Source organism: Gopherus evgoodei, chromosome 1 (genome assembly GCF_007399415.2).
Source record: "Gopherus evgoodei ecotype Sinaloan lineage chromosome 1, rGopEvg1_v1.p, whole genome shotgun sequence".
In the NCBI taxonomy this organism is placed as follows: domain Eukaryota; kingdom Metazoa; phylum Chordata; order Testudines; family Testudinidae; genus Gopherus; species Gopherus evgoodei.
This window is the reverse complement of record NC_044322.1, coordinates 244,547,910-244,568,931: the sequence shown is the minus strand read 5'-3', so window position 1 is coordinate 244,568,931 and position 21,022 is coordinate 244,547,910. Positions and strand designations below refer to the sequence as shown.

The following is a 21,022-nucleotide window of genomic DNA, read 5'->3' as shown; positions in this document are numbered from 1 at the left end:
TTTTGCTGGATCAGGGCCAAACCTGCCACCACTTTGGAAAATCAAGTTTTGAGAGAGATGGTCTGAGTCTAATCTACTTTACACTGAGGTAACTTCAGTGGAATTACTCTTGATTTAAATCAGCGTATGAAAGAACATTATTGACTTCAGCACATCAGAATATTGTGCAATCCGTGCCCTCCTGCACAGTCAGGAAATGAAAGGAGTAATAAAAGCCGATGGAAAATGGAAGAGAGCAACAAGAGTGGCTTAGGGTTATGCTATCCAGGTGAACTTTGTGACACCTGAAAACAAGCAGAATATGTGTAATCTGAACACATTCATGCTGTTAAGACCTAGAGAAGAAAATGACATTTTACATTATGAAGTGTAACTATTAAAGATTTTTATTTGGCTTTGTGGGGGGTGTGACTCAAGCATCCATTATTGTGGGAACTATTTTTGGATCATCGTCTCGGGAGCTGCATTTGTTTTGAAAACTTCCTGCAGACATATCACATGGCAATCAGAACATGGGAACATCTAAATGTTTGAATTTGGGCTTGGATCTCCACGTCTGATCCAAACCCCACGCCTAGCCTGACCTAGTGCTTTATCTTCAACAAAACAGACCCTACCACGAAAAGTAAAATAAGAGTGTGCCAACAGTGTTCTTGTTTTGTCAAAAATACTTTATTAATATAGAAACAAAACATCATGCCGCATACATTCACTTATCACCAGGAATCAACATATTTTAATTTATCACCCCAAAAAGTAAAATGAATTGCATGTAGACCAAGCTCAGTTCAAGCCACTATGTTCAGATTCATGTAACAGGACCTGAGATGCTTCTCATTTGCAGAGTGTAAATCAGGGGTAACGTGAAAGAAGTCAATGCAATTGCACCAATGTAAGCGTGAGGAGAATGAGGCCCACTGATTTTGAATCTCTGAAAGTGCAAGGGTATTTGAATCTCGGATTTTGATTCAGGCCCATCTCTAATGCTGACATAGTTTGTTCTAATGTAGTTTATATTCCAACACACAAAACAGCCTGTTTTCTTTTATCTGATTGTAACCTGAAGTCAAATGTCCCAAAGTCTGAAAATATTGGTTTAATTCTGTGAGCAGCAAAACAAGGGCAATTCTTCTGCCCAGGACCAAAATTTGAGGAGATCTCACACGGGCGACCAGCCTGTGTGCCATGTCATGAAGCACAGGACCAAATGTTTTTTGAGTATGGGTCGCCATCCATTATTTCTCCCACGTAGGGGAAACAGAAAGAGCTCATTTTTAGACGTGTTGAGCTTCCTTCCATTTTCTATAAACTATAGCCCAAGGTATGGAGAAGATTATTCCAATCCAGTCATGTATGGTTCTCCCGGCTCCTCGAGCTGGGCATAGAGCCTGGGAAGAGTAGGATTTAACCCTAAAATAGAGCGAGACTTGGTCTACAGTACAAAGTTTTGCCAGCATAGCTATGGTGGCTCAGAATACACCTGCTGTAGACGTGAGTACTCCAACAGAAAATGCTGCTTCTAGCTTAGCTAATGTTGTTCAGGGAAGTGGTATAACTATGCCAGTAGAAGAACTCCTGTCAGCCTATGCTGCATCTCCATTAGAGGGCTCTGTTGGCAAAGCCTCTGGTGTGTAGACAACCCCTAAGCATTTGACACAACATGTTGCAACAGCGGTGACAAATTACACCAATTGTTCTTATTAGTGATATTCATTCCCTTTGAAAAGTCACAGAACAGTCTTTGTCAGGGGGACATCACACTTCATGTAGTGATGATTTTTTTAAAGAGATATTTTAGTAATGATAGGTGCATTTGTTATTAAGGTTCTTTCTTCTCTGGCATGTCACTGAAGCTCTATTTGAGAGCTTTTAGCACTTTATTTAATGGCCTTTTTTGGCACTTTATTGGGGGATGACGAATATATATACTGCAGTCTTTCAATTATTACACACTTACATTGATAAAGTTCTAAAAAAATGTAACTCTAGTATCTGCCACCTCATTGCACAGGATCAGAATAATTACACTAATGATGAGAAAAGGTTTGATTCAATACTGAAAGGTACTTTAAAACTAATACAGTATAGTCTCTCTTCTGCAGTCTATTTTGACTGGTTAATGTTTGAGCCAAATCCTGAAGTTCTCATGAAGTGTCTGAGGTCAAGGTGGCTTTTGCCTGAATGATGACTGAGGGACCACGCCATAACCTTTATTGATGTTAGTAATCCTCATTTGTATGAGTGTGCCTATTGAACTCAGGAAGAACAACTGAGTATGTAAGGATTATATGATTTTATAAGGATTTCAGGATCAGACCCAGGGCTAGAACTTCTATAGATCAGGTTGAAAAACAGGAGAATTGTTGTGCATTTTTTTATTTTAAATTTCCCACTTGTTTTTTTAATTAAAATTTTGACATTGGAAACATTTCGACCAGCCTTACAATTGTTTAAAAAACACAAAAATAAAATCATCATTTTTCCTGCTTTTTTAGGGAGGAGGTGAGGAGTTAAAACTGGAAAATTTTTCATCGCAATTCCAAAAAGCTGTAGACGTCAGTATTTGGCCCTACGCTGTACTTGTAAAATCTCCGCCTGAGCATTCAGAGTTAGAAAATGCCTGTGTCCTTTTCAGAGACACGTTTCTTCATTTGCCGCCAAAGCTTTTGCACAAGGAAAAGTTTCATTTTTACTGATACTAGTTGATCCCTTCCTGGATGATACTTCTGTACTTTTCAAATCTATCAGCTCATTGTTCTCTGGTCGGAATCGTTTTATTATTAAAATGAAGAGTGTTATATATAAGAAACAGCATCCTGCCCTCAGTCCTGCAATGAGTCCAAGATAGATATTTCTAGAAAAAAAAATGAAAACGTGACTGTTTCTATCATTGATACTTGAGACAGAGGAGTCAGCATCCAAGGACCTCCCTAAAGAGAGAATGGGGGCGGAGGGAAGAAGGTAATGCTGGGAAACTGTTCAAGACAATGGGTTTCTTGTATTAGAAAAGGGAATTTATCTATTATGTAAGTGTAAAGCCTGAGGTTGCACCATTATGTTTATTTTCTGTGTAACTTGTATGTGTTTGCTTCCCCTTCTTTGCATTAAAAAATAAACAATAGAAAAACCACAGATTCAAACAGGTATCTGTTGAGCAAGCTGTGTGGAGGCCAAAGAAAGCTGGTATCTGGGCGACGAGGTGGTGGTCTGGTTTCACATATTTCTGGGTGATGAACCAGAGGGGAAAAATCCAAGTGTCTGACAGTTAAGAACGTGCAGCGACAGATTTGGGAAGACTTGGGACCAGAAGGGCTCTTGGGATCTCCCTGCAAGGAATAACTAGGCAGGTGGAAGCCAGGGTGAGAACTTATACTTGTGGTCTGGTTACCGGTTTCAGGGTCTGAGCTATAGCAGCAGAGCATTAAGGTAGCCATGGTCACATGATAGAACCTCTTACAAGTCTGGATGATCCCTAAAATGTCAATACTTACCAGGTCTTACTGGAATTTGAGTGTAAGATGTAAAATATGCATTTATGAAAAACTGCTGAGACACTCTGAATCCTGGTAAATCACAAACACAACACTAAGGGCTAGGATTTGGGATGTGTTAAGACTCCTGCTCTGCCCAGTTCAGGTGGTGCAAAGAGGCCATAAACAGTCTAAGTTCCACCAGAGAAAGGGCTCCCTGCTGGGGGTTAAGGTACTGCATTTGGCACCCTCCAACCAGCCTGAGGAGTATGTCAGGGCAGGGAGAGGGTGTAACAGACCAGAGCTCTATCTGCAGTGCCAATCCTCTACTGATGCAGGGTTGTTAATAGATCATATATCAGTCACACATCTTAGTTCTGCTAGGCCTATCTTCTATTGCCATAGTGTCCGTCAGTGGCACAATTTGGAGCTGCCTGGCATAGGGACTGCAGGCAGCACTGCGATGCTCCCCTTTCTCCTGGACTGAGTGCGTTTTTGGCACAGGACAGAATCAACCTGAAAATGCCAGCTTTGTTTTTCAGTCTGTTTTTTATATCTGAGCCAAATCACTTCACAGCCACACAAAAAAGCCAAGTTAGAAAAGAATGGTTTATCCAGAGAGCGTTTACTCTACTTGTATAGAAATAGCCACCTTAGAAAAGTGTTAGCCGTTTAACCGGTCCAAGCCACAGTTGGGTGGTAGAGAAAACCCTAAGCTAAATTGTGTGTGATAGACACTCATTTCTGCAACCCCTAACACACAAAGCACTCCACTGAACTCAATTTCCCATTGCCATAATATCAGTGTTCCTCAGTGTTCTAAGGATTAAATTACCAACTATTAAAAATGCAAACTTTGGTAATATGACCTTTAGGAGTAAAGAAGAGACCTTCTGCAATTTCATACGTTAGAGCCAATCAAAAGAACGTTGTTCCTAAGGCCTAGCCAAAGTTTAGATGCTTTGAGATTATCCATTCAATTTTGTAACTTTCTTGTTTCCCCCTGAGAAACAGCGGTGTTTGGGAAATGGTTTTTGTTCTGAAGACAGTTTTGACTTTTCATGAAAAAGATAAAATTCAAAAGCTAGAAGTTGAGGTTTTCAGCCAAAACCCAAAATATATTTGGCTAAAAACTGATAGGAACAGCCCAACATACAGTTTGGGTCTGAAAACATTTATTTTGTAATGGTTTGTTTTCTGACACAAATTTGAAAATTTTCAAAGATGATACAAATGATTTTCATGAACATTTTTGTTTAATCAAAAACCCAGTTGTCCATCCCCCTTCCTCCAAAAAAACAAATTAACAAAAAATTTAGCATAACTAGTAGAAAACAGTATAAACTCTGAAACTGCAGCTGACTGAAGAACAGGAGACAGGTGCTATTCTGAATACTCTAAAATCAACGCTGCTTGCTAAGACAAATTCCTTTCCCTGTTGTTTTTAGCCTTTATTCTTAATTTCATCTCACCTGAATGCTTTCGTGTCATACACTCTGCAAGACCCTGATCCTCCACACCTCTTTGTTCCCCATTTCAAGCAGGTCTGATCTATTAAAGCTCCAAAATAAATAGGAGCTGGAAGGCCACCTGCGACAAAAATACGTTAGTAGAATGAGTGTAACATTACAACAATAACAGAGCTTAGTTCATAGTGGAGGAAGGAGCCCCTTAATAAATGGTTAGAGCAGGAGCATGTAAACTCAGGACTCCTGGCTTCTGTTCCCACCTCTGCTAGCTGCATGACCTTAGGCAAGTTGATCAGCCTCCATGTTTGCCCAGCTGTAAAATGGTGATTTCCTACTTCCCAGCCTTGTTATCAACTTAATTAATGCATGTAAACTGGTTTGAATTCCTTGGATGGAGGGTTCTGTAGACTGGACAAGCATTATTATTACTCTCAAATAAGAAAAGAAAGTTAATGATTCCAATGATTCCACTTTTTCATTTTTTTGCCTCTTTCTCAAAAAAAGTTTTAAGGTCCTCTTCTTCATATTTTAGAACATCAGTCTGTTCCTGGTTTTCATTTGTGTGTCACAATTCACCACAACACATGTACATCACTGTATCTATGAAAGCTAGGTAATTAAAATAGATCAGTGCTAGAGTTCAGTTCAGCAAAACACTTAAGTACATGCTTAACTTTGGCCTGGTCTACAGTACGAGTTTATTTTGAATTTAGCAGAGTTAAAACAAATTAACCCTGCACCCATCCACACAACGAAGCCCTTTATTTTGATATAAAGGGCTCTTAATATCGATATCTGTACTCCTCCCCGACGAGGGGAGTAGTGCTGAAATTGGTATTGCCATTTCAAATTAGGGTTAGTATGGCAGCAATTCGATGGTATTGGCCTCCGGGAGCTATCCCACAGTGCACCATTGTGACTGCTCTGGACAGCCATCTGAACTTGGATGCACTGGCCAGGTAGACAGGAAAAGCCCTGCAAACTTTTGAATTTCATTTCCTGTTTGCCCAGCATGGAGCGTTGATCATCACCAATGACCATGCAGTCCCAGAATCAAAAAAGAGCTCCAGCATGGACCGTACGGAAGATACTGAATCTGATCTCTGTATGGGGAGATGAATCTGTTCTATCAGAACTCCGTTCCAATAGACAAAATGCCAAACATTTGAAAAAGTCTCCAAGGCTATGATGGACAGAAGCCACAACAAGGACTGCGTGAAACTTAAGGAGCTGAGACAAGCGTACCAGATAGCCAAAGAATGAAATGGACACTCATGGAGGAAGGGATGACTGACAACTGTAGCTATCCCACAGTTCCTGCACTCTCTGAAAACCATTTGAATTCTTGGCTGAGTCCCAAAGCCTGAAGGGTCAAAAACATTGTCGCAGGTGGTTCAAGGTATATGTCTAATGGAGATTCACTCCTGCCTGGAATATCATAGCAGCTGGAGGCTGCCATCCCCTCCCCCCTTTGATCTCTGCTTGCAGAGTCAATAAAGTCAGTGTTGTTATTCATACATTCTTTATAACTTCATCACACAAATGGGGGGTTAACTGCTACAGTAGCCCAGGAGGGGTGTGGGAGGAGGGAAGTAACTGGTGGGGTTGTTGTAGGGGCACCCCCTCGAATGGCATGCAGCTCATTATTTCTGAAAGATGCCTGGGGCTCTGACCCGGAGCGGCTGTTTGCCTCTCTGGTTCTTTAGTAGGCTTGCCTGATATTCTAGGCAGGAATGACTCTCCATTAGACAAAACTTAAAGAAGGGAATGACCTGGAGAGTCATTCCCATTTTTGTTCATACGCCCCCAACTGACCTCACCGAGGCCGGCCAGGAGCACCCATGACAGCAGCAGATGGTACAGAGTGACTGGTAACTGTCATTGTCAACTTGCAAGGCAGCAGATAGTGCAGTAGGCTGGTAACCACCTCTGCTAACTTGCAAAGGCAAGGGGATGCTGCTGTGTAGTGCTGCAGTACCGCGTCTGTCAGCATCCAGTAGACATATAGTGACAGTGAAAAAAGGCTGAACAGGCTCCATGGTTGCAGTGCTATGGCGTCTGCCTCAGCAATCCAGGGAAAAGGGTGCAAAATGATTGTCTGATGGTGCTTTCACGGAAGGAGGATTGACTGACGACATTTACCCATAACCACCCGTGACAAATTTTTGGCCCCGTCAGGAATTGGGATCTCAACCCAGAATTCCAATGGGCGGGGGAGACTTTGGGAACTATGAGCTAGCTATGGGATAGCTACCCGCAGTGCAACGCTCCGGAAGTCGACGCTAGCCTCGGTACATGGATGCACACCACCGAATTAATGTGCTTAGTGTGGCCGGGTGCACTTGGCTTTATACAGTTTCCAAATATTGCTTTCTGTAAAATTGGAATAATCCCATAGTGTAGACATACCCTAAAAGCATGTGCTTAAGTCTCATTGGGTACACCTACACTTACATAGATTGTTTAAACAGACAAACATATTACATCATGTGCTAGGACATACCTATGAAGTATATTGAGGTGGGACATATTCAATACGCTCTACAAATTTCACAAAAATCACATTTTTGGAAGGGCTTGAGGGTTTGTTTGTTTTTTTTTGGTTCTGACATAGAACAAGGACATATGGCCCTAAGACGACTTGGTGTACTCTATTGTGGTCTATTTAAATCCCAAGAGGAATAAAGATGAACAAAAAACAAAATAAAAATTTTTACCTAGTATTCTTCCACACAAAGCATCAATACCAACAGCAAATGATTTCAAATCTGGTGAAACAGATCTAAAAAATAGGAGAACAAGATCACATTAATTTTATATTCATGAGAAGAGCATTTAAGATAATGCAGTTTTGCCAGCATCTACACTGTGCATGTCCATATATGCGCCCTTGTAATGAGTGCCACACAACTTTATTTTATATACCATATTGCATACAAGCTATAATAGAAAACACTGCTCAAGGGTTTCATTTAAGATGAGTACAGAAGCAGCATTGATCTAAATAGGAGTAGGAGCAGGCTTTCAGACAATCAAGTGTATGGTGTAAAAATATATGTGAAGACAACATGAGGAAAGAAAAATAAACATTCTCTCATAATACTATTAAAGACCTGATCCAGCCAGACACTTAGCCCTGAGTCCTCCCATTGAATTCAGTGGGATGGCTCATGTGGTTAAAGCTAACAGCTGTTACTGTCTCAGGGCCTGAAGCACAGCAAACGTATGAGGCATAGCAAGGGTATGGAGAGAGTATTTCAGATGACATTTGAAAGGGGCTGGAAAGTTGCTGAGGCAGACACAGGAAGGCCATTTGAGACGACCGTAATTGTGGTTAACATCACAGCGGAAAGTGGCAAGATTGTGGGCTGGTACAAATTGGAAGAAATAGGGAAAGGAATAGACACAAAGCCTTTAATTCTAACAGGGCATGGAGCAATGAATACAATGGTGTTGCATTCCAGCACAAGTGCAGAAATAAATGAGACCAATTCTCATTTATAGTTTTTGTAGTGGTATAAATGTCAGTTCAGGGTTTGTGATTATTTTTACCTATAGTTGTACTGGTGCACCCCTTGGTGCAGACACAGCTATATTGGTATGAAAATGCCTTACAGCAGTATGGTTTACTCCTTTTCCTCTCCGGGAAGCACTGTACCACTTTAACTATATCGATGCAGTGGCCTTACGGTGGTGTTTACCCAAACAGTGTAAGATGGCTTTAGTGTAACTGGGAGTTAGGCCTAAGTAAGTTTAAGTATCCAGTCTTCTGCATTCAAAAGTATTAAATCTCACACCCTTTAAAGGCCAGTTCCCTTACTCTCAAATGGTGAAAGGCCTGGATGCATATTAGGAGACATGGGCTTCAATGTGATCTTCAATATGCAAATGAGGCTCTTGATTATATACTGCTGCCTTTTGCCTTCCTCTTGCTGCTAGGCAGGAGTAATTTAATGACTGTGTAGCATGCAAATGACTGGGTCCTGCTGCACTCCCTGTCCTGCCAATAACTTTTTATCCTAGCTTATATATGCAACACTGCACAGGAACATTTCCATAAAAGATGTATTTTAACAGTGAAATAACTAACTTGCTAACTAACTAGCTAGTCACAGTAAATCACAGGTGGGGGTCCTCAGTTAGCTACTGTGACCAATAGGGCAATTTCCTGTAATATCCTTGAAAAATAGCCTCTGGCATTAGGCTTAAGTTTCTTTGGAGTCCATTGTATTAAATGCAAAGTTTGTGTGTTATGGTGGGATTTTATGTAACTTCTCTAATGGGGAGATGTGGCCAGTGTAAAAGTGGGAAATGGTTATGAGCTTCAAAGGACTATTTTAAACAATGTGGTAGACAAGAAGGAACTTTTGGGATAAACAACATTAAGAGAATTTCCTAAGAAATCCCTGGGGGAAGGTGAATGCAAATTCTCACCTCCGGACTCAACCTTTTGAAGCTATGCCTTGAGAAGAGAACCATTGTCTGCTGATCACGTGTTACGTGAGGACAAGATCAAAGGCCCAAGCTGTATAAAAGGAAGGTGGTGCTTGTTCTGACCTAAAGCTGTTATTAATTTATAACCACACAAAAATGCCTTGGTGGAATTTGAAGAACTGACTACCTACCAGAGCCCTTTTTGGAGTTGGGGGTGATCTCTAGTAAGCTGATTAGCATGTAGGATTTTTTTTATTGTTTTAAATATGTTTTCTCTGTAATGCTTTCACCTTAAGAATAAATGTGCTTGCTTAGAAAGAGCTGTGTGGCAACTTACAACTGTAGGCAATTACAACTGTTGATAACCTCTGAGGAGAAAGCAAAACACCAATGCAGGCCTATTTAGGCAGTCTGGCTTGCTGAGGAACCCAGTTTAGGCAGGGAACTGTGAAGTCTGGAAGAATTCCAGTCAGATAGAAGATAGACATGGGTTTCTGCCCAGGATAGATGACAGCTGAGGAGCTGGGAGCCTAGAATGAATACCCAACTGGACCATGCTGGGGGAATACAGGTGCAGTTGCCATGAACTGTCACAGCTACATCAAGGGAAAACCTACTTGTGCCTCAACTCCACTAGGATTTTACAGTGAGATAATTAGTTTGTTAGCTATCTCAGCATAAAAACGTACCTTTTTAGGCAGTGACATCATAGCCAATCCATCAGGTGAATTAAAGCAAGTCAACAGAGAATAGAAAGCAGTTTCAAACTGGTTCCTAAGATGAATGGGGAGCAAGTGGAATACATCATAATTACAGCAGTTTAGCTGTAACAGATTCTAATCCACATAGGTGGTGAGAACTGCTGCATTTAAAATCACCACAAATGAAGAAGCAATAAGTGGTGCTGTGCACCAATAATTTAAGATTATAATCTGTGTTTATGAATGAACAGAAACAGACTTTGGTAAGTAAGGCAAACAGTTTTAGTTTTACTTTTATGTTTAAAGAGCACTGGTATTTGAGTTTTTGGTGGGTTTTTTTGTACTAGTCAATTTTCATTGGTGCTGGAACTATTCATTTTGTTCAGCTTGAGATAAAATAGGAGATATGATATTTCAGAGTGTGTATTGAAGTAATTCAAGTATACCGAAAACCACAAATATAACTCTAAAAGAGCAATACAGACCAGAGATTCTAATCTCAGATGCACAGCACTTTGCCTTGTGTAAACCACTTTATAAAGGTGAGTTCTTTCTCAGAAAACCCTATGTGAAGTAGGTATTATATCCATTTTACAAATGGGTTAACTTGGGTACAGAGAAATAAGTGACGTTGCTAAGGTCATGCACAGAGTCAGAAAAAGAATCCATTGCTCTGACTACTGACTAATACTCCCTTCCTTCTCCCCACGCTCCCTGCCCCCAGCCAAATTAAGTGGAGAGGGTTGTCAGAACAAGGCCTATCCAATCCATCACGTAAGTCCCAAATAGAGTTTAAGTGAGACAAATGATGGCATAGCCTTTTGCTGGCCCTTTGCACAAGGGTGGATTTTGTAGGAAGAGCAGAAACACCCACTGCCTCTCTGAGATTAGAATTTCATTCTTCAAAGCAGAAATGAAGTGACAGAATGGTACATTAATACTTCGTTTCTGTTTGCCCAAAACTTTATGGTCAAGGTCAAGGTAAAATATTTTACCTAAACATAATCATGTATGTAGGAGTGCCACCTAGAGCTAAAATAAGAGCACATGTGCTCAGTAATGCCAAAAAATAGGGAAATGTTTTAGTACAGCTTTCTCTTTGGCACTGTCCCAGAACTGCAGAGGAATTGCCACTCTCAAGCCCTTCAACTTGCACACAGCTGCAGTTGTGAAACACCTGAAAGAGAAAGATGAGATGACTCACTTACTTCACGAGCACTCATAGATTTCCAAGCATCTAGACTTTTGATGGTTGTTAAAAATACAGTGTATTTCATATGGGAATAGAGGGCCCCTAAATGCTTTGCAGACTGCGGGCCAGCTTACTCTGTATGCGTCAACTGCTTTGCATTGCTCCAGTGACATAAACCTGCTGTGAATCCAGTTTAGGCATCCATGCTATTACTGTACTGGAGTATGAAATTCTATGTTTAGATTAAATATGGGTTAAAGTTAAAGTTCAAGGTTGTTCATAATAAAAATTGGGGGCCATCTAAAGTCCATAGATTACTAAGGGCCTAAATATTCAAATGTGGGTACCTAAATCTACTTTAGGGACCTAAATAAAAGCAGCCCGTGTGGTGATGTAACAGGTTTTACTCAGCACTAGGGAGCATCCTCCTGGCTGTTTAGGGATTAGCTCCTTCCAGGTCTGACATCCCTTTCCTCACACCATGGCCCTTCCCTCTCTTTCTGGGACTCAGGATCCTCTCTCCAGCCAGTTCACTATAGTTTACCTCTTCCTGGGTATCAAAGTCCCCCCTCGAAAACTGTCCCATGAAGTCTTTGTCTCCACTGCCCAGTCTAAGCCACTTTGCTCATTAGCAGGTAGGGGAACCCAGGCTCACTCAATACTCCAGGTTTCAGTCCCAAGACCCTATGTCCAGCAACAGGGGTGTGCTTACATTCAGACCCTGTTGTTGTTTCCCCTGGGCTCCTTCCTACTTTTCTGCTTTTATCTTCTGGCCTGTCCCCTGGCTGGGTTTATCGATTCAAATTCCTTCCTACCAGGGAGTGTCAGCAGATTACTTAACACACGCCCTTCTCCCAGGCAGTGACTACAGATTCTGGCCTTTACCAGCCCCATCTATTCCTTCTCAGCTAGACTAATTTTTCAACCCCTGGTTCTTCCCTGGGTGCAGACTATCAGGTTAATGGACCTCACATAACTTACTCTACCTTGAGCGGGGTGGATACCCCATTATAGGTGGCTATTGAAGTCAGTAGAAGTTTTGGGTGCTCAACAACTCTGAAACCCAGCACTCTTATTTAGGTGCCTAGGAATATGGATTTAGATGATGCCAAGTTGGAAAGTATTGCCTTATATTTTATAATTGTTAGGTGATATCATAAAAACCATGTTGAGTTTATCACTGATTAGATTTGAAAGTTTTCTTCTCACATTCAACACTTCCCAGAACAACTTACCAGATGAGATTTTCCAATATAAGGATATAATTTCAATGGCGATGCTGAGCTAAATTTCCTGCACTGCTTTGAAAATCCTAGCCATACATTTATTTCAAGCACCTAACCTTACATTGCTTATTTCACAATTATGTTGACCATACTCAAAATAGGTATGACTCAGGTTTGTGGCCTTATTGTAATCTGAGTTAACTGATAGATAACTTGGGTTTAATTGGCAAGCTCCTTTGTAAATGATAATATAGACATGCAACTTTTCCAAGATGTAAATTTCATTCTTCACCTGAGGCAATATATGCCAACTGTACCAGTGAGATGTATAAGGGCCTTCTTACTTGAAATTTGCACAGGTTTATCTCAAATTGCTTTTAAACTGATTTAAACTGATACAAACAGTTGTGTAAACACTCTTATTTCAGTTTTGTGTATTACTTAGTTTGGTTTAACTTAAATTGCTTCTAATTGTTGTAAACTAAACTGAACTAAAATGGAAAATGTAAGTATCTTTTTGTACCCAATCTAATTAAACAGATTTAGACTCACACCTTAACTTTCCGTAAGTGCAAATGAATATCAGACCTTAAACTAGGATCTTTCTATCTCACACATTGTCCTCAGTAATAAAGATTCTGCAAGCCAAATTAAACGATCATAAACATTTGAAGAAATTCATTGTCTTACATATTTGCGCTGGTATGACTGATTGGAATATAGCTAACAATTCTGCTAATAATGCACAAATCCTCTTACTTAGTGTTGCCCTGTGAGCTAACAGGAACAAAGGCAGTAAAAATTTATTTTTGTCACTGAAGTATTCAGCATTCTATCCGCCTACATCTGAGTAACAGATTTGCTGAGAAATATATATTTACAGTCAAATTCCTGAGTAAGAAAACATTGTTTAAAATTCTTTTTAAAAACCCTCTAAGTTAAAAAAAAACAACTTTAAAGCAAAGTAAATCTAAGAGTGAATCTACGTTATTGACTTCCAAAGGGAGTTGGGTGCCTAACTCCCCTGGGTTCCCCTGAAACTGGAGTGAGACATTTAGCTCCCTTGAAATTCCCAGCTGTATTCTTTTGTGCTTTATCCATTCACTAGTTCAGAGGTATGTTGGTAGAGAATGGGTATCTATCGCTACATCATTGCTTAAGCATAAAATAAAATGAGCAACAGAAATGCTTTTATATCTATCTAATGACTTACCATATTCTTTCCAGTTCCGATCGATGATTTACACCCAGCAAAGCATGCGGTCATATAAGTGATTCCATTGTCCCCACATACAGGATCCCATTGATTCAATACACAGCTGCAGTCAGAATTGCAGCTGGCAATTAAGTTGTGTTTTGGGAAGGAAGATTGTTTTACTCTGGAGAGATTACAAGTAGAATCTTAACTGATCAAATAAAACAATTCCTTATTAGAAAAATAAACATCGACAACACATGAATGACCAAGCACAGAGAAATGAGGTGGAGTAACGGAGTCTTCATGGGCAGCCTGCATTCAGTGGAGCATGAAGAACTGATAGATAGTGATTGCATGTAGAATGTCAGCTAAATTGATCTAAGCCAAGGTTCTCTTGGTTTTATCATAAAGCATTAAGAATTTTGCTGGATTGTAGCTTCAAACTGCAGACCATGGCTGACTAGCTATCTTTGGTGGGATCATCAGTGAAAAGGATGACATTAACAGATACAAAATGGGATTCCTAATAGATGTAGTGGAAGATTCAGCCCAGGGGGATGGGGGAATCAAACATGAAATCACTGCCATCTTCAGACTAATTCGATCCTTCCTCCCTCCAACTACCCCTACCAATATGAGGTAGTGGTATAACCCCCTACATGATATAGCTCCAGTTGTTTGGTCAGAGTAACAGTAGCAATGCTGCTCCTTGGTCTGTTGGATACATGTGTGCAAGGCCTGGTTTACACTAGAAAATTAGGTGGGTTTAACTATGTCAGTCAGGGGCGTGAAAAATCCATACCTCTGACCAGCATCGTTAAACTGACTTAAGTCCCTATGTAGACAGAGCTAGGTCAATGCAAGAATTCTTCCATCAAGCTAGCTACTACCTCTCAGGGAGGTGGATTACCTATGCCAATAGGTGAATCCCTTCGTTCAGCATAGGTAGTGTCTACTCTAAAGCTCTCCAGCAGGGCAGCTGCAGTGGCACAGCTGTGCTGCTATACTGTTAAGTGTAGACAAGCACTGACTCATGAGAACTGCTCTCATTTGAAGTCTTCTACTCAGCAGCAACCTGCAAAACTGGTCCGGCTGGTAACCTGTTGCCTTATTCAGATCTCACATTGGTTTCACCCCAGAATAACACCATTGACCTCCGTGGGGTTATTCCTGATTTATGCTGCTGCAAGTGAGATCAAGTGACCACTTTAAAATCTTGCTGATGAGAACCAACATTTTCATAAGTGACTAGTGATTGGGGGTGCCTGGTTTGTTTTGGTGTCCAACTTGAAATGCTTGAACACATTTTCCAAAAGTGCTGTGCCCCCATCCTCTGAAAATCGGATGCATTTAAGGTGTCTGACATTTGATACCCAAAGATTCAGGCACCCAAAACCACAAATTGCTTTTGAAAATCTTGGCCTGAGTGCCCAATTTAAAACCATGTCATTGAAGCAAAAACAATCACTTCCCCCCTCCTATCTTCCCACTCCCTAAATTTTTCAAATGAAAAGTATTTTAGTTGTGTTTTTGCCTGAGTTATGGTATTGCTTGTCTCACAGTTAAGGATATTAATGTGGCTGTAGAGTGCCGAGATGGCTGAAATAATCTGTGACACACAAGGTCTCTTTTTCACTTCAGCAGAAAGGTCCCATGATGTGGTAAATCCCCCATTAGTGAGATGTTGGGATATGGAGAAGCAATTACTTGACCTACTTATTGATCTTTGGGATACCCCCAATTTTGGGAGCAATCAAAATCTGTCATTTTAATCCTCCTGCATCATCTCTAACTCCACAGGCAGCCTGATTGGCAGGGATTGAACTTGGCCACAGTAGTCGCCACTGAACAAAACTCTGAGATCCTATTGTAACTAAACTCCAAGTCATGCTGGCCTGGTTACAGAGAACATTGGTGACTGGTTTGACAAAAGGATTGGGAATGTTTGGGTGAGTGTAGGCTGCTTCAAGAAAAATGGACTGAGTTTTGATTAAACCTGGGCTGGAAACCAGAAAAAGTGTAGTGGGTAGAGCTGGGTGAAATCTTTCACACAAAATGTTTTGGGGGGAAGGGTAGAGGGAAAAATGCATATTCAGTGACAGTGAAACCTTCTCCTAAATCACGTTTATTTAGCTGAATTGTTTGTTTGGGGAAAACAAAAAAATTCTGAAAAAAAAATGAAAACATTTTGTTTTGACATTTTTCAAACAAAACATTTTAATTCTTCAGCTTGAAAAAATTTTTCATTTCAAACTTTCCTTTAATTTTATTTTTAAATAGCCAAAAATCAAAACAAAACATTTCATTTGACCCAATTTTTTTAAACTTTCAATTCATTGTAAATGATGAAAATGTTGTTTTCAATCTGACCTGAAGCATTTTTTCCAACTTTTTGAAACTGCCACTGAACCAAAAATTATGTTGTTTGCCCAACTCTATTAGAGGATTCGGGTGAATTTCCTTTTGAATGTTTGCTTTGAATTAGACTGAACTCACCACATAATCCTGAGAGTTTGAATCTCCATTGCCTTGCAGCTCAGGTAGACATTTACACCTCTGTAAATTGGGTATAAAACGTTATCAATTCCAATATCTCCATTGATGTCTATGCCTGGGGATTAATGTCTATACAAAATGCAAAGCAATGATGAATCTGATGTGAAGTGTGTGAATTGCCATGAGCTGAAAGTGAAACAAGGTCTGCAGAGCCATTTGCGACCTGACATCACCAAGTTCCATACATCTCTAACCCTTAGCATCCGAATATCCTGAAGCATCTCCTCTGATTAATAACATTCTCTAGTGTGCACTGTCAGTACAGGCTCAAGCAGCAAAGCTGGCACAAATCAATGTCGTGCCACTCACCTCTGTAGACTTGAGCTGATTTACATCAGCTGAGGATGTGGTCCTGTTATTTTTCTCTTTAACTAAACACCATAAACTTTATACTTTAAAACAAACAAATAGTTATGGTATATTTGTGTATAAAGTTATGTACCAGTAAATTACAGTATGCAAACAAGGGTCACAGAGTTTAGATCTAAATTCAGATCTGAACGGCTCCCTAGCGTTCTGCTTTGGGGGCATCTTGAAATGTAGCTCTTATGAGAAGAATTCAAGGATATGGAAAGTGTGTTTCTGAACGATGAAGACAAGAATACAAACCCAGAGTAGGAGACTGTTAAACCAGCCACCTGGAGCACCTCACAATCACATGTGAAGTACAAGAGGTTTAACAGGTATGCAGCTATGAAGGTGGCACATCCAAATTTTACCATTCCAGTTATGTGTAACTTGAACTTTTTAATGATAAAGCCTCCCAGAAACATCCCCAGAATTGTAATGGGTAAAAGTATCACACCTGCAAACAAAAGGGAACAGAAGGATGTTTACATTTATGGAAACAGCACTCTAATAAAATAAAAATCTGATGCTAGTTTGTGGTTTTCATTGTCTTTTTTAGTTCCTTAACTATTAATATGTAAAAATTCAGGTTAGTTGAAATAGACACTAATCCAGACCTCACCCTATTCTTCAGATTGAGTTTTTTAAGTTCAATAAAGTTCTGTTTCATTTTTGCTTGATGCTTCATTTTCTCCTTATGCCTGCAATTCCCTTAGAAAAAGACTGTTTTCATTGTATTCCTTGCCTTTTTGTATGTGATTTCCAGCACAGGTTTGCAGGTGCTAGAAGTTTGTACAATTCAGATAAAAATCTCACCCTGTAGACACTTACTCAGCTGACACGAGCCTCCAAATCTTTTGAGGTCTGGACATAGGTAGCTAACAAAGATGGTGAAAGGAAGCAGTGTTTGGATTTTGGGCTGAGTTTGAGTTGGGATTCCATTTGTAGGTTGGAGCCTGAATCCTGGCTAAGGTTTGGGCTCAGATTCAATGATGTTGAAACCTCACAAGCTGTCCTCCTGAAATTTTGACCTCAAACTTCAGAAATTTTACAAGCAGTTACTGTGAGATTTTAGCCATTCTTCTTTCATGAGATTTTGGATGCATCCAAACCAGGACCAGAATAAGTTCCTTTCAGTTTGGATCCATCCAACCTATAATGAAAACAATAGGGACTGGTTCATATTCAGGGATCTGAATCTAAGTGCCTCAATATTCTCAAAAATCCGAAAGGGTTCAGATGACATGATCCCATCAGTAGTAGGAAAAGCATAGTCTGAGATTTATTATCAGCCAGTTTACTATACGAAAAACACAGGAAAAATATCACTAGAAATAAATATTTCAAAAATACTGTAGGTAAATAAGGAGTCTCAATTTAAGATTTATCCATCACCCACAAAGGAATCCTTTATACTCATGTTATATCTAAGGGCCAAATTCAACTCCACTGAAGCGAGTGTCAAAACTCTCTCGGAAATGAGTGGAACAAGGATTTGGTCCTAAGATAGAAGGTGAAGTAACACAAGTCAGTTTTTCATTGTAGGATGGGAAAAAGAGGGACACGTACCAATTAGAAAGATGGCTCTTGACACTGATACGTTAAATTGCTGTTCCATAAACTTTGTCTCAAAAGTTATCAACCCAACCATAGAATTATACTGCAGAATAGTGAGGAACAAGTACACCAGAAAGACTGGGTTCCCAAGAAGTTTCTTCAAAGTTGGTAGGAAATCTGGAAAGGAAAGTTGAGTGTCTTATTCTCTGCTAAACATGAAATAGCCATATGAAAAGTTTGTCCTTATTCAGCTGATGAACCAGACACTGATTTAGTTACTGGCTGTGTTAGAAAGTTTAATTTATTTTTCTCCCGCTTACACTAAACACTATCAATGGGCATCCTTATAACAGTCAGGACTTTCCTCTTCTTCCATACTTGACTTACGAGAGATATTAATACATGAAGAGGCAGTGCAGTCTAGTGGATAGTGTGCTAGATTGAGAATCAACAGACCTGGTTTATATCCCTGATTCTGTCAGTGGCCTATTTGGATTGTAAAGTCTTTGGGGCAACGACTGTCTCTTATGTGCATGTACAGTGCTTAGTCCAAATCTTGACTGGGGGCTCTAATTAGCACTGGATTACTACTACTACTAATAATAATGTCAGTGATTGCAAGTTATTTGAAGTATTGCCAACCCTAGGTGTTCAAACTCGTGTGGAGTCCCAAAAATCATGGGTTTTAGGGTTCATTTTATTTGCCTTTTTTTTTGTGAGATGAGGTAATATCTTTTATTGGACCAACCTTTGTTGGTGAAAGAGACAAGCTTTTGAGCTACACAGAGCTCTTCTTCAGGTGAGCATTTAGGGTTTGCATTTTCAAGTTTTTCTCTTCAATCATGAGGGCTAGACACTTACTTTAAAAAAAAAAGAAAGATAAGAGTCTCCCATAATCATGTGACTTTGAGAGCTGGGGCTTTAAGAAAAACACTGAATATCATGAGACTTGTAGGTGTTGGCAATACTGTGCTTGGTATTATCCTCTTTTACTTTGATCTTATTAATAGAGGGGAGCAACTTCAGAGGAATGAAGGACTCATTAATGCAGAATCAGGTTTTCCTGCACTATCTTCCCTGCTCAGTACCTCTTACCTTATGTTTATGCATGTAACATGCCATACCAGTGTGATGGCTAACACACCGAGACATTAAACTGGGGACCGTCACACATAAAAGCATGAGCTGTTATAGCTTTAGTTAAAGCTACGTAGATGGTGGTGGGAGTTTTACCACCTCATATTCTCTGTGGAGCGGCACAGAGGGGACCTGTAACACACTCTCACCAGGGGATTATACCAGCACTACATAGGATGATGATGATGATGATTTACTTCTTGCATTGCAGTAACATCCAGGGATGCAGCCTGATTGTGTTAGGTGCTGTACAAACATATAAGCAGCCATGAATGAAAACCTGAAAGACAACAATATGGAATAGATCATCCAATATGCTCTTACCTTTTACTGCTTCTGAGAATTTTAACTGTGGTTGACTTGGGGGTTCTATTTTACAGTGATCTTCTTGAATAGTTACAGATGATTCACTCAGTTTCTTCAAATTTCTTTCATCTCCTTCTTTTGGTAAGGAATAAGGAAGGAACCAGAAAGGCAATGAAGACAGAAAACTGACTGCTCCACATATCACCAATCCAAGCCACCAAGCGCCAACCCAACGAGTATCCTTAGGATTTATGGTTAAACTCTCTAAAAAGAGAGCGAGAGAGATTCCAAATTAAGTGCCAGGTTTTTGTTTCTTGATTAACTGACATATAATATATTTCAGTACACAGAGCAATTTAAACTTATACAAGAACATTCGTATCCAATATTTAAACATTTAAGATTAGCCATATTCGATACAGAAATGTAAAAACTATTTTGTTGGCGAATCATTCCCAACCATCCAAGAATAGGAAATACTAGTCACTTATTCCGGGGCCACCATGTTCCTTAGCATTCCTTGATGTCCCTTCCCTGCTGCAGTCTGCCATTGCAATGCTTTTCTAAGAAAACCCATAAAAATGCAGCATTCTCCCTTTATGGGACCCAAAACTCTACCCAGGATTAGAGATGGGCAAAGTGATTTAGATGATGAAAGTACCCTCCACATGAAGCTTTGCCCTTTCCTTGACTTGGAGCAGAACCATCTCTTTGGAAGGTCCTCAATGTTCATTTAACATAGTCTCCCCATTGTTCTTTTCATTTGTGCAGATCCAGCTTCCCATCTAACATGTAATAATGTTAGCTATTGAACTAGTAACACCCACTGAAGAGCTCTCTTTCTGAGAGAGCTAACTGACAAACAGTGTCTGAACACATACAGAACATCTGAGTCACTGATATTTCAGTATTATCATTCAGTAAGTCATCTGTGTCTTACCAAGATCTACTACTCCAACGTCTACCCACAGATTAGCACAGAAAGATCCAAGCAGAAATCCAAGTGTTGGCCCAACCATTCCACATGATCTTATGGTACCTGTAAGAGAAGGAAGATGATATGATATAGTAAGTAATACACTTTATACAGAAAAACAACCATCAAAAAATGCATATCGTGCATGAGAATTTCTAATTATATGTTTTAGAAACTTTGTTTTACATTTTAAGGCTCTGATCCTGCCTCTTACAATATTCAGGCAGATTCCTTCACCCAACAGAAGTCAATGTGGTTTTCTATGGGCTCACACATATTATACCTCATAGGATCAGGGTCAAGAGACAATATGGAGAAAGAGTGTATTATAGTGATTTTAATCTAAAAATATTTTTTCTTTCAGCTCTATGTGACTGTATCATTCAGTTAATGAACATTACTAAGAAGCATATAGTTTTATAACTATTGCAGGGATCACAACTGTGGTTACA

The 21,022-nt window shown here is 39.9% G+C and overlaps 1 protein-coding gene across 5 annotated transcripts in view; it reads right to left on the bottom strand.

Moving 5' to 3' along the window:
* Nucleotides 1-700: 700 nt before the first annotated feature.
* The window catches only part of LOC115639186 (solute carrier organic anion transporter family member 1C1-like), a 55,656-nt gene continuing 35,334 nt past the window's right edge, over nt 701-21,022 (bottom strand). For all 5 annotated transcript variants that reach the window (XM_030541651.1, XM_030541669.1, XM_030541644.1 and 2 more), the window contains 9 exons: nt 20,535-20,633; nt 19,613-19,858; nt 18,164-18,328; nt 16,856-17,051; nt 13,706-13,871; nt 11,070-11,251; nt 7,657-7,721; nt 4,943-5,060; nt 701-2,854 (listed from right to left, as the gene is read on the bottom strand). In XM_030541651.1, coding sequence (XP_030397511.1) covers nt 2,632-2,854; nt 4,943-5,060; nt 7,657-7,721; nt 11,070-11,251; nt 13,706-13,871; nt 16,856-17,051; nt 18,164-18,328; nt 19,613-19,858; nt 20,535-20,633 — 1,460 coding nt within the window. In that variant the 3' untranslated portion in view covers nt 701-2,631. The remainder of the gene's footprint in view (nt 2,855-4,942; nt 5,061-7,656; nt 7,722-11,069; nt 11,252-13,705; nt 13,872-16,855; nt 17,052-18,163; nt 18,329-19,612; nt 19,859-20,534; nt 20,634-21,022) is intronic.